This window comes from Ovis canadensis, chromosome 1, assembly GCF_042477335.2.
Source record: "Ovis canadensis isolate MfBH-ARS-UI-01 breed Bighorn chromosome 1, ARS-UI_OviCan_v2, whole genome shotgun sequence".
NCBI lineage: Eukaryota > Metazoa > Chordata > Mammalia > Artiodactyla > Bovidae > Ovis > Ovis canadensis.
The window spans coordinates 65,029,601-65,045,785 of record NC_091245.1 but is presented as its reverse complement, the minus strand read 5'-3'; the positions used below and the strand labels follow the sequence as shown (position 1 = coordinate 65,045,785).

General features: G+C 38.3%; 1 protein-coding gene and 1 long non-coding RNA gene across 3 annotated transcripts in view; one reads left to right on the top strand and one right to left on the bottom strand.

Annotated features, from left to right (window-relative positions):
• Window positions 1–1,094: 1,094 nt before the first annotated feature.
• HS2ST1 (heparan sulfate 2-O-sulfotransferase 1) overlaps window positions 1,095–16,185 on the bottom strand; it is a 184,770-nt gene continuing 169,679 nt past the window's right edge. Inside the window, exons 4-7 of one of the 2 annotated variants that reach the window (XM_069596752.1) lie at window positions 13,729–13,867; window positions 6,342–6,439; window positions 3,811–3,968; window positions 1,095–2,876 (exon numbers count right to left, since the gene is read on the bottom strand). In XM_069596752.1, coding sequence (XP_069452853.1) covers window positions 2,650–2,876; window positions 3,811–3,968; window positions 6,342–6,439; window positions 13,729–13,867 — 622 coding nt within the window. In that variant the 3' untranslated portion in view covers window positions 1,095–2,649. Of the gene's footprint in view, window positions 2,880–3,810; window positions 3,969–6,341; window positions 6,440–13,728; window positions 13,868–16,185 lie in introns of both variants that reach the window. The other variant, XM_069596743.1, reaches the window with a different exon arrangement.
• LOC138443802 (uncharacterized) lies at window positions 6,031–8,732 on the top strand. The gene is made up of 3 exons (XR_011258308.1): window positions 6,031–6,177; window positions 6,345–6,508; window positions 7,617–8,732. It is a non-coding gene; the product is annotated as an uncharacterized lncRNA (long non-coding RNA).

The window sequence follows — 16,185 nt, the reverse complement described above, 5'->3', positions numbered from 1 at the left end:
AGCCTACCAGGCTCCTCCCTCCATGGGATTCTCCAGGCAAGAGTACTGGAATGGGTTGCCATTTCCTTCTCCAGGGGATCTTCCCAACCCAGGGATCAAATCTGGGTCTCCCGCATTCCAGGCAGACGCTTTAACCTCTGAGCCACCAGGGAAGCTTAATCAGAAATAAAACTAAGGCTGTGAGAAATTATCTGAATCAGGCTGTAAAGCTGCAAAATGACATCAGAAGCAGCCTTCTCGAGAATGGAATGCAAGGATCTTACAGGATGGAATCCCGATCTTGCCAAACAAAAGGAGACAGAAATGGCTAATAAGGAAATGAACTCGAGTCTATGTCAGAGGATTCACTGGAGGTGACTCACATTATTGTGCTAACTTAGAAGATGAGCCACAGGATTTAAAGAAGACATTATGTCAACTCACAAGTCAGATGCAAAAAGCACAGGATCAACATACAGAGGCCCTGAGATGTGCTGAGAAAACACAGGATCACATCCAAAAGCTTGAAATTGAAAATGCAAGTTTAAAACCACGGGTCAAAAAGCAAGCAGGCAAAATTGAACAGCTTCAGAAAAACCTGTTAAGTTCGACTGATGATCTTACAGCAGAGCTAGAAACTACATCTTCAAAATGTCTGCACCTGATACAAAGAGTCAAGTTCTTCGACAGGAGTTATTATCTATGAAAGTAATGCAAAAGAAATGTGAAAAACTAGAAAAGAATAAAAAGAAGTCGGAGCAAGAAGTAGTGAACCTCCAAAGTCATATAGAAATGAATATGACAGAACACAGTCAAGCAGAGCAGTATAAACAGTAGACTGAAGAAAGAGCAAGATAGGCCAGTACTCTTGCCTGGAAAATCCATGGACAAAGGAGCCTGGTGGGCTGCAGTCCATGGGGTCGCTAAGAGTCAGGCATGACTGAGCGACTTCACTTTCACTTTGATGCATTGGAGAAGGAAATGGCAACCCACTCCGGTGTTCTTGCCTAGAGAACCCCAGGGACGGGGAAGCCTGGTGGGCTGCTGTCTATGGGGTTGCACAGAGTCAGACACGACTGAAGTGACTTAGCAGCAATCTAAAAGAAGTCAACCTATTTTTGTAGATACAAGCAGCATCTCAAGAAAACTTAGAGCAATCATGAAATTAGAATAATGCTTGAATAAGAAGTCAGATCCTAAAGGAAATACTAAAGGAATTCAACAATCCTAAAGGAATCCTAAAGGAATTAGTCAATCCTAAAGGAAATCAGTCCTGAATATTAACTGGAAGGACTGATGCTGAAGTTCCAATACTCTGACCGACTGATTCATTGGAAAAGACCCTGATGGTGGAAAAGATTGAAGGCGGGAGGAGAAGGGGACGACAGAGGATGAGATGGTTGGATAGCATCACTGACTCGATGGTCATGAGTTTGAGCAGTCTCCGGGAGTTGGTGATGGACAGGGAGGCCTGGCGTGCTGCAGTCCATGGGGTCGCAAAGAGTTGGACACGACTGAGTGACTGAACCAAAGAAGTCAGATGGAACTCAGAATTAAAGACTTGGAATCTGAACTCTCCAAGATGGAAACCTTTTAAGAAGTTTCTAATTAAAAGCAGAATTGGGAAAACATAAGCAACTCTACCTGGGAGAACTAAAGGTTAGAAAGTCACTGGCAATTAAACTAGACAGAACTAATGAAAGGCAGGCAGAGATCAGAATATAACTGAAGAACCAGAAGAAGCTGCTGCTGAATTTGAACCTGGATCCCATAGAGTGTCTCCTCTAGGACCCACAGATGAGACAATCTGTATCAGGACCTACTTTTGAAAACATCACAAGAATATGTACAGATTTTGAGGAAAAAATATATGATCTAAAAGATAAACAGTCAAAATTTCCCTACAGGACTGTTTATATTACATATTATTTTTTTCCCATTAAACATGATGAAAAAATCTTTCTTAAAGGAAACTATTTTTGTGGAAAAAAAAAAAAGAACTTTAGGCAATGTCAACATTCTCTGAAGTATTTCCCCAATCTTAGATACTGGGGAGACAGGAATAAGAAATACTGCTTTCTTTTTACAGTATTAATAATGATTTAAATTAGTTTTTAACACCAATAATCATCTTTTAAAAGAAAATTAAAATGACCCACATAAATATGGGCAATTCCAACTACAGCAAAAACATTTTTTAGCAACCATGATCAAACATTTGAAACCAAAGCACACACTGCCAAACAGTTAATAACACTAGCCAGTAGAGGAGTACAGCCCAAACCTCCAGGCGAAGAAGCAGATGGGTTCATCTTCATTGATGGTTAGTTGAAAAAGATGCTTTATCAAAAACAGAGTATCAGAACTTTTCTGTAGCTGCATCTAGCCTTCAATTAAACCTGCTAGGTATTTGTTTTAGGTGATGTGTAGGTTTTGTCCGGGCAGGAGGTTATAACTCCCACCAAAATTTAACCAGAAAAAAATAGGCTGAAACTTAAACTTCCTGGACCACTGACGTATCAGCCAGAATCTACTTCCTTGACGTCACTGTCTGTATCCTAACACAAAGTGTCTTATATACCCATCAACAATCCAAGTTGTGGAGCTGAGAACTAAGGTAAAGACAAGGTTGGAGTTGTAGTTCAAGAATCTAACTGTCACGCCTTATACTCAGTTCGATTTAGGGTAAATCTTTTCATAGAAAAAGTTCTGTGCAAGGATGTAGAGGTCTCCATCTTTTTCTCGGACAGCATGGGCTCTGATGAACTGGAACTGCTCTAGTGCAAACTCATAGAACTCATTCTCCATTTTCCAAATGTCAGACTGCTGTAGTTTTGCAATGGTTTGTTTAGTAGGGAGTTTCTTCTCTGTGGTTTTCCTAAGATGAGATTTCTTTCCTACTTACAAAGGCAAAAGAGAAAAGATAAATAAATTCTGAGAACACACATAAAAATTAATGCCTGTTTATTTTAAGAGATGACATATGGAAGGCAGGTAACATAAGTGCTTCCTCTTAAAATCATTCAGGCAAAAACAGTGTCCTAATCAGTGATTTGTTCCTTCATAAGACAAATCTTTATCCTCGTTAGAGATTTAATGAGATGTCAAATAATAAAAGAAAGAATTGCCACTTGGTAAAGTATAGATGGTCACTGTACATTTTATACTCTCAAATGCTTGGTGTACTGACTAGTTTGTTTTTAAAGACATAAAATATCTATTTTCAAACTTTGGACTGATTTCTCATAACCTCTATTCTGTATATCTACGTATTAAAAGCTGGGCATATGCATACTCTAGAAAAAAAAAAAGAGTCCCTCTGTATATTACCAAAGAATATGGGAAAAAAAATCAGGATTAGACTGGACTAGCACAGTCACCTTCAGATTTTTAATACCATCAAGGCTACTGAAAGATACTTTTAGGAGCATTATAACAGACAAGAGCACAGGTTCATTACCAACATGATTCAGTCTTCCGATCCTGCCCCTACCTAAATGGCACCAGACACGTCTAAAGGGTGGAATGCACGGCCATCATTACTGAGTATCACACAATTTCTAAGGCTGGCACTATAGTCTGTATCTTTCCACTATACCCACAATGCCGTTTAATTATCATCTCACGCACATTTATTCCTTCAAAAGATATTTAGTGAACACCATCTGTGTGCCATGTATTGTTCTGTATTGAAAATGGTGAGGAGAAATGGACAATATACCTGCCTTTCTGGAGTTTTACTCAACAGATTTCAAATAATACATATTTTGCAAGTGGCAAAGTTAAAGTCAGCTTAAAAAAAAACAAAAACCAAACCCATCCTTTATATACCTGTACGATAGAGTTCTGCAGCACCCCTGAAGAACCGGGGTAGAGCTGCCTCCAGTAACATGATAAAATCTTCAAGCTCTTCAGTAACTCCCACCAGAAAGTATTCATTAATCAGGTTATACTTGGCTTGATCCATGGCCCACCTGCTTCCCACATTCCTAAAACCAAAGAAAAAGAATAAAAAACCCGGTTGTAAAATCTGCTAAGTATTTTTGATGACTTTGACACTGTATATTATGGCAAAAACAGATAAACATGTGTTCATTCAAAGCCTTAATGCCCTTTTATTAATGTCCTTCGGGAGGTACACCTGTTCTTAATTTCCTTTGCCTCTGTCTCCAATTTCTGCTGAACCATGCAGGGCTAATTCAAATTTTACTAGGCGACACAATATGAACAGTTAAAAAATATGTATATTTATGTGTCCTCCCATCTGATTTAGGTATGAGTGCATCTAATCTTTGTTTACAGTTGACACTTGGACAACACGGGTTTGACCTGCACAGGTTCACTTATATGCAAATATCTTTCAATAGTAGATATTGTAATACCACATGAACCATGGTTGGTTGAATTTGCAGATCCAAGGAATCATGAATACAAAAGGCCAACTGTAAGTTATACTGGAATTAACCCCTGCCTTGCTCAAGGGTCAACTGTACTCTAAACTTCACTCATTTTAAGAGCTCTCTAGGAAGGTCTAAGCAATTTTGTGTAGTGGTTATCTTCATTTAATTTACGAATTTATGTTTTCTTAAGAAATGGCTCTGCTACGGATCTTTTAATTTTTACATTGTCAGCTACTGACTGTTAATAGCAATTTGGCCCTAAATAAACTATGCCTTTGGATTCTTTTCAGCATTGACATTTCCTAATCCTGATTCCAAGCTCTGCCTTTAAGTAGTATGATATTGAGCAAGTGTCTTTCACCCTTCTAAACTTGTTTTCTCAGCCATTAAAAAGCTGGGGTGGGGACTTCTCTGGTGATCCAGGGGATAAGACTCCACATTTCCACTGCAGGGGGCACAGATTTGATCCCTGGTTGGGAAACTAAGATTCTCCAAGCCACAGGATACAGCCAGGAAAAAAAACCAACAAAAATATACTAACACTTGTGAATTCCCTTGAGGTCCAGCTAGGACTCTGTTCCTTCTCTGCTCAGGGCAAAGGTTTAATCCCTGGTTGTGAAACTAAGATTCCACACTGCATGGCTAAGGGACTGTGGCTGGTTGGAGAAGTAAACAAGCTGATTTCTAAGGTCCCTAAAGAAGTTCAATTAAAATCTCAGTAACACCCAACAGAAAAATATATTATTGTTCTAAGGTGGGGGTGGCAAGCTTTTCCTATGAAGAGCCAGAGAGTAAAGCCCAAGATGGCTGCACAGGCCATATGGTCTTGGTCACAATTACCTAATTCTGCTTCTGCAGTGTGAAAACAGCCACAGACAATAAACAAATAGATATGGTTGTCTTTCAAAATAACTATTTATAAAAACAGGTACTGGGCCAAATTTGGTGTCCTGGTTGTAATTTACTGATTCCTGTTGTAAGGAAATGATTAAAAATTGAGAAGACATTCTTTCGAAGCATCCAAGTCTTCTTATATTATTATGGTTGACCTTTGAACAAGAGGGTTTATGGGTGCCAATCAGACCCAATCTCCCACTCCCCAGTTGAAAGTCTGTGTATAACTTACAGTCAGCCCTCCATATCCTCAGCTTTATATGTAAGGATTCAGTAGTGCAGGACTACAGATCATGCACTACTGTAACACATATTAAAAAAAAAAAAAATCTGTGCTTAAGTGGGCCCTCAAAGTTCAAACTTGTGTTGTTCAAAGGGTCAACTCTATTATGTGTTGATATTGAGTAAGACCTTAAGGTTCACAGTGACCGAACGCTACATTTCAAACGATGATGGAAAGAACAGAAGGCATTCCTTGAGTCTCTCATGGTTTTAAGGAAGACACTAACTGCATGTGTTTCTTGTTTTTCTACTTTTCCTATTAAAATGATGGACTAGAACAAATAAATACATACCATTATTTTTATAAACTGAAAACTCAGCACATCCTGAAGAAATAAACTCTATTAAAGATAAAACATTTTTCTTTTACCTTGGCTTCTCACAAAGTCAAATCAGTTTAACAGTAAAATCAGGTAAATAATTTACCCACTAAGCCTCTTCTTGATCTAAAATGGGTGGCTAAAACAACAAGCTTAGGAGAAAACGACGTTTATGAAAGGACTTCTGACTTCTAATTAAGAACACTGCTAGAATATAGCAATATACATAATACCAAAAATCTTTAAAAACCAGCATCTGAGAAATCATGGCAAGCATCTTATACATGAAGAATCTTTTTAAGGTAACTAAAAAACTAGGTTATTACTTAATTACATGTTATTTTTGGTCTGGTCTTTCATGAACTTCCTTACACTGAGCCCTTGACTAATGCACGCACCTTTGTGAAATACAGATTATGGAGAAAAATAAGTAGGTTATCGATTAAGGCTAACTTTATCTCCCTACCAGCATTCCGAGCTGTGGCCACAGAAGAAGGGGATTTGAAGCCAGAGCTTCTCTGGAGCACAGTCTGAGCCTCCCTCGGCTACACATTCATCAAAGGTCTGGAAAAAATACAGAGCAGAACATGTGAGCCATAAACCCGAGCTTCACCTATCAATTATCTTAATGTGGTAAGTTATTAAATCAATGGCAGCAGAGCTGGATGAGATAGTGACTTAAAGTGATAGGTTACAAAACATACTTGAGACACTGAGCAAAGTTAAATATGGCTTTTCTCATATTTTTGTTTCACACCAATGTTTCTAAGAATTCTTTTACCATAAGAATGGAACATCCTCAGATAACAACTTGTCCTTGAAATTAAGTACTGGTTTATGTTGAATCTGTGTATTTATATTTTCTATCCCCTTACCAAAGAAAATTAAATAAGCCTCAAGATACTCTTCAGGAAATAATTATTTGAAAATAATATAAAGTAGAACTACACTTAAGTCTTTCCCTCTTTCCTCATTAAAACGAACAAAAACATCATTGTACAAGCAAAAGTGACCCCAGATACTTACGACTGATATGGCCCCCTCTCCAAATGCATCTGACTCAATTAATTAAAGGGCTTCCCAAAACGCAAAAGATGTGGGTTTGATCTCTGGGTCAGGAAGATCCCTTGGGGTAAGAAATGGCAACCCACTCTAGTATTCTTGCCTGGACAAGAGGAGCTTGGTGGGCTACAGTCCAGGTGGTTGCAAAGAGCTGGACATGACTGAGCACACATACAAACTAATGAAAAGGGAAAGAGACTCACGGGTTATGGGTCTAAAATTAAATCAGCTTCACTTTCTTGAGAACTTACTACTATCTGTCACAGGCATTTTTATAGTAGGCTTTATCTATCTGAAATGATATTACGATGCCAAACTTAGGAGCTCAGGCTGTTGCAGTAGTCGTCTATAAATACCACCTGTTACTTCTGAGAAGAGAGTATGAAAGAGTAGAAAGAGAATGCGTCCAGAGTCCAGACTTCTGAGTTTCTAGAACCAGCTTTGACCTTATCTTGAGTAAGTCATTACGGCCTCTAAACCTCACTTTCTAATACATTTCATATAAAGTTAGATAAACTCAAAGGTCCCTTTCAACCAAAACTCTATTGAGAATAGGACGCCAAATCCTTAGATCTGACTATGAATAGAGAAATAGTGGGATAATTATCTTTATTCTGGCAACATTTAAGAGGCAACAGCAAACTACAGTCCGCAATTGACTTGCTCATTTCTTTTACAGATGGCCTTTACCATGATATAGGAAAAAGTTTTATGACTTGGGCTTGAATTTTGAGCCAGAAAACTTAAGTTTTGTGTTCGTCTCCTCATCTAAAAACCAAGGACATAGTCTTATTTTGAAGAAGAAATAAAATGATGGATGTAAAACAATCTACCACAAAGACTGGCTGGCTCATTATAACCATTCAATAAATGGGATGTATCCATGTCTGTCTGTCTCTCTCCCCACCTGTCCTCCCTAACAGTCAAATACAATGCTTTATTGGTTCTTATTCTCCTTGACCTCCATAGCATTTGTCTATTTCTTTGAACACTGCCCTTTTGGGTTTTTTGTTGCTTCTCTGTACCTTTCTGAAAGAACTATCATTATCTTCTTTTAAGGCATGTTTTGGTCCTTTACCAAGTATGGAAATTCAGATGTCTTTTCTTACCCACACCCTTCCTTAGCTTATTCACACTTCCTTGGAATACTTTATGATTTCCAGGCAGAAGCTTTCCAAATCTGTACCCCTAGATGAATCACTTGTTATGTACTTTCTGATACCTAGTGTGCCTTTTCATTGAGTTTCCAGTATTACCTCATATTTTGTATTTCTGGCAATACGACAACATTGCCCCTTGTAATTCAGACTCAAGATCTCAGAACATTTCTTAATTTTTCCTCTACTTCACTTAACTTCCTTGAGGTAATCTTTCCATCTTTTTTTCCCCCCAATCATACTTTCATCAGGATCTCACAATGCCATTTCTCCATCCTTACAATCACTTTCTAATCAGGTTCTGTTTCCTCTCTTCCTTCAATCTGCTCTTAGACCACCAGATAGTCTAAGTAGTCACTTTTACATCTTCTACTCAGAAAACGTCAACAGCTTCTAATATATTCAAAGAAAGAAGACACAAACTCCTTATCCTGGCTTTAAAGAGTGCTTCATACTCTGACTTCAATGTGCTAGTCTTATCTCTATGTATAACTTCTTTACCAGATTAACCTGTTCTACAATTTCTCAAGCAAGTCATATGTTCCTGCAGATCTATATATGTTTGCTAAATACATTTTCTTCCTCTGAAAGTGCTTTCCTCTACTAATCTAATATACAAGACGCTATCTTTCCAATGACTACTCTGGCCTCAGGTCACTCATTCTTTTAAACTCATGTAAATTAATTATATACTGCCTTGTAACAGGATCAACTATTAGGATCAGGTATGTATATCTATATAGACATCTTTATCTAAAGAACTTGTTTCATGTACTTTGAAAAAAAAATATTATGTTCACTCTTCCAAACTACAGAAAAACTTCCTGGAGGGATCATGCACTATGGATTTGTGTCCTCCACAGTATACAATATATTGTTACACTAGTTGTTTGCACAATCAATATTTGTAAATGGCTGGGGAAGACTGCACTTCGGAGATTTTGCATGAGGTTTAAAGGCACAATTCTGGTTGAGATGAAGACAGGGGTGGTAACATTTTTTCATGAAGCATTTTGGCGGTTCCTTAAAGTTCTCCAAAATTATCTTAGGATTTCCCTTCCCCCATACACACACACACACACACACACACACACACACCCATCACTCTATTCTTTTAAATGAAAACATCTCAGTTTTATACTTAAGACTCAATCAACCCCATTTCCATGGCCATTATATTATTTCTGAAATTTACCAGATGGTCTATTTAAATTTGCTGGTCTAAGTCACTTTCTAAAAAGTGGTTTTATTATCCTTTATGCCAACTTGTAGCTCATAAAAACAAAACCTATGTATCTATCTCTACCATGTTCCAGGTTCCAATAAACCAAGTGGTGATATATCAGAAGGTTTCTGATTCCATGCCTATTCAATTTTAAATGAATCCCAAATCATAGTATGGTGCCTCTGAAACTCAGAAGAGGTGCTCTGCTTCATTATACCTCTGTCTGAATAGTCTCAGATAAAAAAAGAAATGAATTACTAAGGTGATTGTGGGTGAACTCACAAACTGTACCACCATTTTGTGTGTGTAAAATTCAAAGACATTAGAAAGATTTTATTTAAATGTAATAAATCAGGGTATTAAAAGAGGTTGCAGTATTACAAGTTTCCAGAGAGTCACTATATAGACAAAATTTGGGAATTTAAATATCCACTGTTGGAATCAAAACTGATTAATGAGTAAGCGTGTGGGACTGCTATTTTAATCCAAGTTCTCAAGTTAGCCAACTCCTACTTCCTGTGTTCTAAACTGCTGAAAGTATTTGTTTTTCAGACAAAGCAAATGTGCTGATAATCTTCAAGTTTACTTTTGGCCAGTAGCTTAAAATCTGCTAAAAAGTTTCCCTTGTGGCTCAGCCGGTAAAGCGTCTGCCTACAATGCAGGAGACCCAGGTTCAATCCCTGGATCAGGAAGATCTCCTGGAGAAGGCAATGGCAACCCACTCCAGTACTCTTGCCTGGAAAATCCCATGGACGGAGGAGCCTGGTAGGCTACAGTCCATGGGGTTGCAAAGAGTTGGACATGACTGAGCGACTTCACTTCACTTCACTTCATTTTAAAATCTGCTAGCCAACTCTGGGAGACAGATTTACCACCAAAATCCATTCTTCCCTTCTTTCAGTCACAATGTTTAGCTTCTCCTACAGTTAGGTGTGGCCATAGGACTAAGTTTTCCCAGTCAGCTGGGGGCACAAGTAATGTGAGCAAGTTCTGGGTCACTTAGTTAAAAGGAAACTGGTGGGCCTCTACTTTCCTCCTTCCCACAAGCTAGAAGGCAGATGCTGTGGTGACCCCCAATTTAACCAAGCACATAAGGGCAAACCCCTGAAGGGCAGTAGAGTAACAATATGGCAGGAACCTTACTCCTTGAATGACAGTGCAGAGCTAAGCTGCTCTAAGATCCTGGGCCCCTCACCTTTAGGCTTTATGTATGACAGAAAAAAAATCTATCTAAACATCTGAATTTCTTTGTTTTAAAAGCTTAGCATTTACCCTAATTCACCTACCACACATTTTATTAGACAATATAAAAGTGGAAAAATAGTTTGGGTTTTGCCTCCTTTATAGTTCCTTCTTATCATTTGGCAGAGGTGTTTCATTCTTACCAACTTAAAAGAAACAACACAAAGAAGGCCAATAACAAGGAAGATATATGAAAAAAGTAACTATAAACAATCAGAAATTGGTGAACATACATGAGTGTGCCAGATCTTAGTGTACAACACAAGTCCTATTTCTTTTATCATTTATAACCAGGTGTCAAATCCACATTCCCTGCATTGGAAGCAGAGCCTTAACCACTGGATTGCAAGGGAAGTCCCTGTGCTATTTCTTTATAGATATGTGATGAAAAAAGTAAACCAAGTGAGAGAAATCAAGTTAACACAACTCAAAACCATCTTTACTATGTAAAACGTGAGTGAATCCGCCGAGGTCTTAATCAAGATGAACTGCGCCACCGACTCCAACAGTGACGCTAGCCCTTGGGCTTCTCTACTCACATCACATTACAGAAGTTGACAGTCACTCAAATGCTGGCCACCAGAATCTTCCCATTGGTTTGCTAACATCTATTAGCCTCCTCCTAAACATTTGGGCCACATTTCAGAAATGAAATTTTCTATATATAAATGTTTTACTCCGATAAAACTTCAAGGTCTTAAAATACAAAATAAAAACAAACAAACGAAATAAAAACACTCTAGTCCAGATCTCTTCCTCTCCCACAAAACTCAGTTCAGCATACTAGAGAAACAAAGTTATAATCACCTTCTTCACTTAAACAACTAGATTATTTAGATTGTTAGCTTAAATATTTAATTCCTATAATTGAAGGTCAATAATTAAACAAAATTTGATGCTTGGTAGTGATGGCATTTACATTCAAACCCTTTTCTACAAATATCTTGCTTCACATTTTCTACAGAAAATTGGAAGTTGAGAGTGAGCTCCCCCTTGACTTCTGCTTAGATAAAAGCCTAGCTGCATCTGTAGGCCCTACTGCTCTAATATTTAAAATGTATGGAGAAGCAACAGCAACTACCACATAAAAGTATTGTATGGACCGCCTGAAATGATACATGGTATGTGGCTTAAAAAAGAGCTTGATATACAATAAGCACTCAATAGATGTGAGCTATTATTGTTGGCTGTATTAAGTAGTATTATTACCTAATTCCCCAAATGAAATAGGATAGCAACCACAAAACCATGGTATCCAGAGCTGACATGACAAATGGTGGATGTAGGAACCTATGTGACCGTGAATCTTTTCCTTACCAACATTAACACTCCTTTAGTTGAAGGAGGGAGATGGATACTGACAATTACTGAGTAAGAGCTAGTATAAATGATGGGGCTAAAATTAAAAAAAGAAATGAAGCAGTTGGCATTGAAGTGAATTTAGAAATAACTACTGATAAATTTTGAAGTACTAGGTCACAAAAGAGTTATATTACTAGAGTTTACAAAATTGTGCAGGCTTTCCCTAGTAACATAAGTATATATATTTTCTAGAAGATTAAATAATAGTAAGAGATTTTTTTTTTTTCAGTGTCCACTGGAAAAAAAGGGTACTGTTTGGATAAGTACCTTCTGCCTAAAGCTTTGAGACCAAGGAAAGAAATAGCAAATTCTAAAAAAAGAAAAGGTAAATATAAAACAAAAAAATTCCACTGCCTTCTTATGCAACAGAGGGCACTGCTAACTTAGGAAAACATTAATTGTTGGATGTTAATTACTATAATACATCAAGTATCACGCATCACTGCTATGCAACACTAGGTTTAAAAGGTGCAGAATTCCCTCACTGAGCCACTTGCTAAGTGTTTAGAGACGACCTAAGCACCATAGTAGATGTGGTGTCAACAAAGGTGAATGAAGTATAGTCTCTGCTTCTGGAAGTTCACAGCATTCTGGAGAAGACATATATGTAAACGAATAATTCAAGTACCACAAAATAAATATGTAAAAAATAGCGACATGAATGGAGTGCTCTGCTGCTGCTGCTAAGTCGCTTCAGTCGTGTCTGACTCTGTGTGACCCCATAGATGGCAGCCCACCAGGCTCCGCCATCCCTGGGATTCTCCAGGCAAGAACCCTGGAGTGGGTTGCCATTTCCTTCTCCAATGCATGAAAGTGAAAAGTGAAAGTGAAGTCGCTCAGTCGTGTCTGACTCTTAGCGACCCCATGGACTGCAGCCTACCAGGCTCCTCTGTCCACGGGATTTTCCAGGCAAGAGTACTGGAGTGGAGTGCCACTGCCTTCTCCAATGGAGTGCTCTGGGAGCTTTGAAAAGGACGTGGCTATCTGTTAGAAAAGACTTTATGAAAGAGGTTACACTTGAGCTGAATCTTAAAGGTGGACAAAGAGTTTTCCAGACTGAAGGAGAGACATTCTAAACACAGGGAATGAAACGTGTGCAAAAAGTATAAAAGGATTAATACATATTGGAGGAATGTGACATGTCACGCTGAGGCACTGGGCACTTCAGGGGAGAAAATGAGGCAGGAGAGGGTGGTTGCAGCCTCTGTCAGACTGCATCTCCCATGTGTTGGGCGACCCTGTGAGCAGGGTGGTCCCAACAAAGGTGTTCCACCAAAAAAGTGACAGAGTTTGGTTTCTTAGGAAAGCAAGTCTGGGGCTGCTCTGGAGGATTCACTTCAATAGAAGACAACTCAAATCTGAACCTGATAAGTAAGAACTCTGTTGAGCTATAGTTTTCATCTTGCCTGAAAAAAATAGCTGTTTTAGCAAAACAGGGTCCCCAAACAGATGAACACAAATCAGTGTCAACTTCTAACATCAAGATTTAGAGAATCAAAGTATGTATCAAATATGTCATATTCATGAATAGCTATAGTAAGCTCACAGAAAACTGTTAATAGGACTATAATAAAACAAATATTCAGCCCTGAAACAAAGGTAAAATACTTTCTAAAAGGACAAAATATACACTCCAAAATAGTTTTATTTTTGCTTCTTCATACTTTTTTTGGTTCTTTTGAAATGTTCCACAATAAGCAAGTAATATATTTACAATTACTAATAAATTTCAAAAGCATTCACTGTTCATTGCATGCAATTCATAAACAATTATCTTTATAAAAATTCTGAGGCTAAAATACTACCTTTTTGTCTCCTTGTTTTCGTCTTCTTAATCCTGGTCTATAATCATCTCCAAATCTCAGAAAGTAATAGTAAGAAACTAGCCTCTCAATAGGATCCCTTATGACATTAATGTAAATAGGCTTTTTCTTCACTCCAAATCTGAAACAGAATAAAATTTAAATGGTGAAATCAACACTTTCATTCTGTCTGGGATGTCCTGAAATTATAAGTTTGAGGTATTAATTCTGTATGGAAAAAATATGAAATAATTTAAATAGAGTATGTGGAGATTCAGAAATATTTCATGACTATTTATACTACAATAAAGTAGTAAGAATTTTAAAATTACAAATGAAGATACAGGAGATGGGAGACAATTGAATGACAAATAGTCTTAAATTTTATTAGCAAGAATTACATAAAACATTTCAATTTTATATAGCAGTGAGTTCTCATTTCTGGCCCACCAAACTAGGTAACTGTTATTTATGGACACAGCAGAAATTCATACAAGTGACCATTTGAGCTTACCCTCTGTGGTGCTAATTTTAAAAACTAGATAGAAGTGAAAGACATTAGGTCCTCAGCATTATTCATTCCTTAGGGAATGAAGAGAGTTGATGGAACACAGAGGATGTTTACTTTAGCATTCCTTGTAGACCCTAGAATTGTCTCGCTGGTTCCTGTTCTCATATCCTCACTTATCTCAACCTTGAACTTCAGTGTTACCGCAACTCTCCACTTTCCTTTATTCTTCATTTTTTAACACAATTACCAAGTTCTTCTGACTTTTCTTTTGTAGGTTTTCCACAGATTTGATCACTTCCTTTCCTGTCACAACTGCCCTCTTCGCAGGCCTCTTGCTCAGAGTACTGCGATAATTGGTGGCTTTGTAACTAATAATAATAGTTAGTTTTCTTGCATCCAATCTCTCTCCCTTTCAATTTACCTTCATGCCAATTTTCAACTGATATTTCCTAAAACACCACTGATTAGATCATTCTCCTTAGGAACCTGAGATACCACTGTTTATGTTGACATCAAACCCAAACTCCTTTGCTTGGTTGTTAACATCTGCTTGCCTTATGTCTTGGGACCCACCTTATTGATCCAACTTTATTTTCAACTCTCCACAAATAAGAAATCATCTATCAGTTATAATTAGGTCCACCTCTTCTCAGTTCAATTCAGTTCAGGCGCTCAGTCGTGTCCGACTCTTTGCGACCCCATGAATCGCAGCCACCAGGCCTCCCTGTCCATCACCAACTCCCGGAGTTCACTCAGACTCACGTCCATCGAGTTAGTGATGCCATCCAGCCATTTCATCCTCTGTCGGCCCCTTCTCCTCCTGCCCCCAATCCCCTCCCACCAATATATCATACTTCTAGTTCTCAATACACACCTTTGCTCATTGTCTTCCTTAACTAGAATGCTATTTGCACTTCCCTATTCTTTTTATTAATTCATTCAAAAAAGTACTTTTTTGTGTATCTAATACTTGCCAGGAACTATTTTAATATTAAGAAAACAATAATGGGGAAAAAAAAGACAAAATTCCTCGTCTTGCCAAAGTTAACATTCTACTTGGGAGAGACAGAATGTAAACTAATAAATAAGTAAATATCTTAATGGTAAAAATACTAAGGAGACAAATGATGCAGTGAAACAGAACAGGGAGAAGGGGGACAGTACAATTTAAACTAGGGTTTTCCAGGGAGGCAGCACTATTATTGCCTTTTTTTTGTATTTGGCTTCCCTCATAGCTAAGTCAGTAAGAATCTGCCTGCAATGCAGGAGATCCAGGTTCAATCCTGTTTCAATCCCTGGGTCAGGAAGATCCTTTGGAGAAGGAAATGGCAACCCACTCCAGTATTCTTGCCTGGAGAATCCTATGGACAGAGAAGCATGGCAGGCTGCAGTCCATGGGGTTGCAAGAATCGGACAAGACTAAACCACCACAGCACTATGATTATGTGATAAGAGAGCCCCGTCGATATCTGGGAGAAAGTGCTTCAGGAAGATATAAGACTTCCAAGCAGGAAGGCCCTAAAGCAGCTAAGTGCTGGGCATTTTTGAGAATCAACAAGGTCAAAATGGCTGAGGCAGCATCAGGAAGGGGGTCATGACAGAGCATAAGAGTGGAGAGAAGTGGGGGTGACGGTGGGGGAAGTGTAGACCACGTGGGCCTTGTAGGGCACTAGAAGCATCAGGAGGGAGCCTGAGTCAGCAGAGAAGTGTCATGATGTGGAATCTAATGTACAGCATGGTAATTGTAATCAACAATCTGTGTGCATGCCCAATCCCTCACTCACGGCCAGCTCTTTGGGACTCCATGGACTTATAACTTAAATTTCCCTTCTTACTAAAATCTTTTTTTAAAGGCACCGAAAAAGCACATACCTAACCTAACCAGTTTCACATTTCCCGCTTACTTTTGCCTGTTACAATGTCTTATACACACACACAAACATTCTATA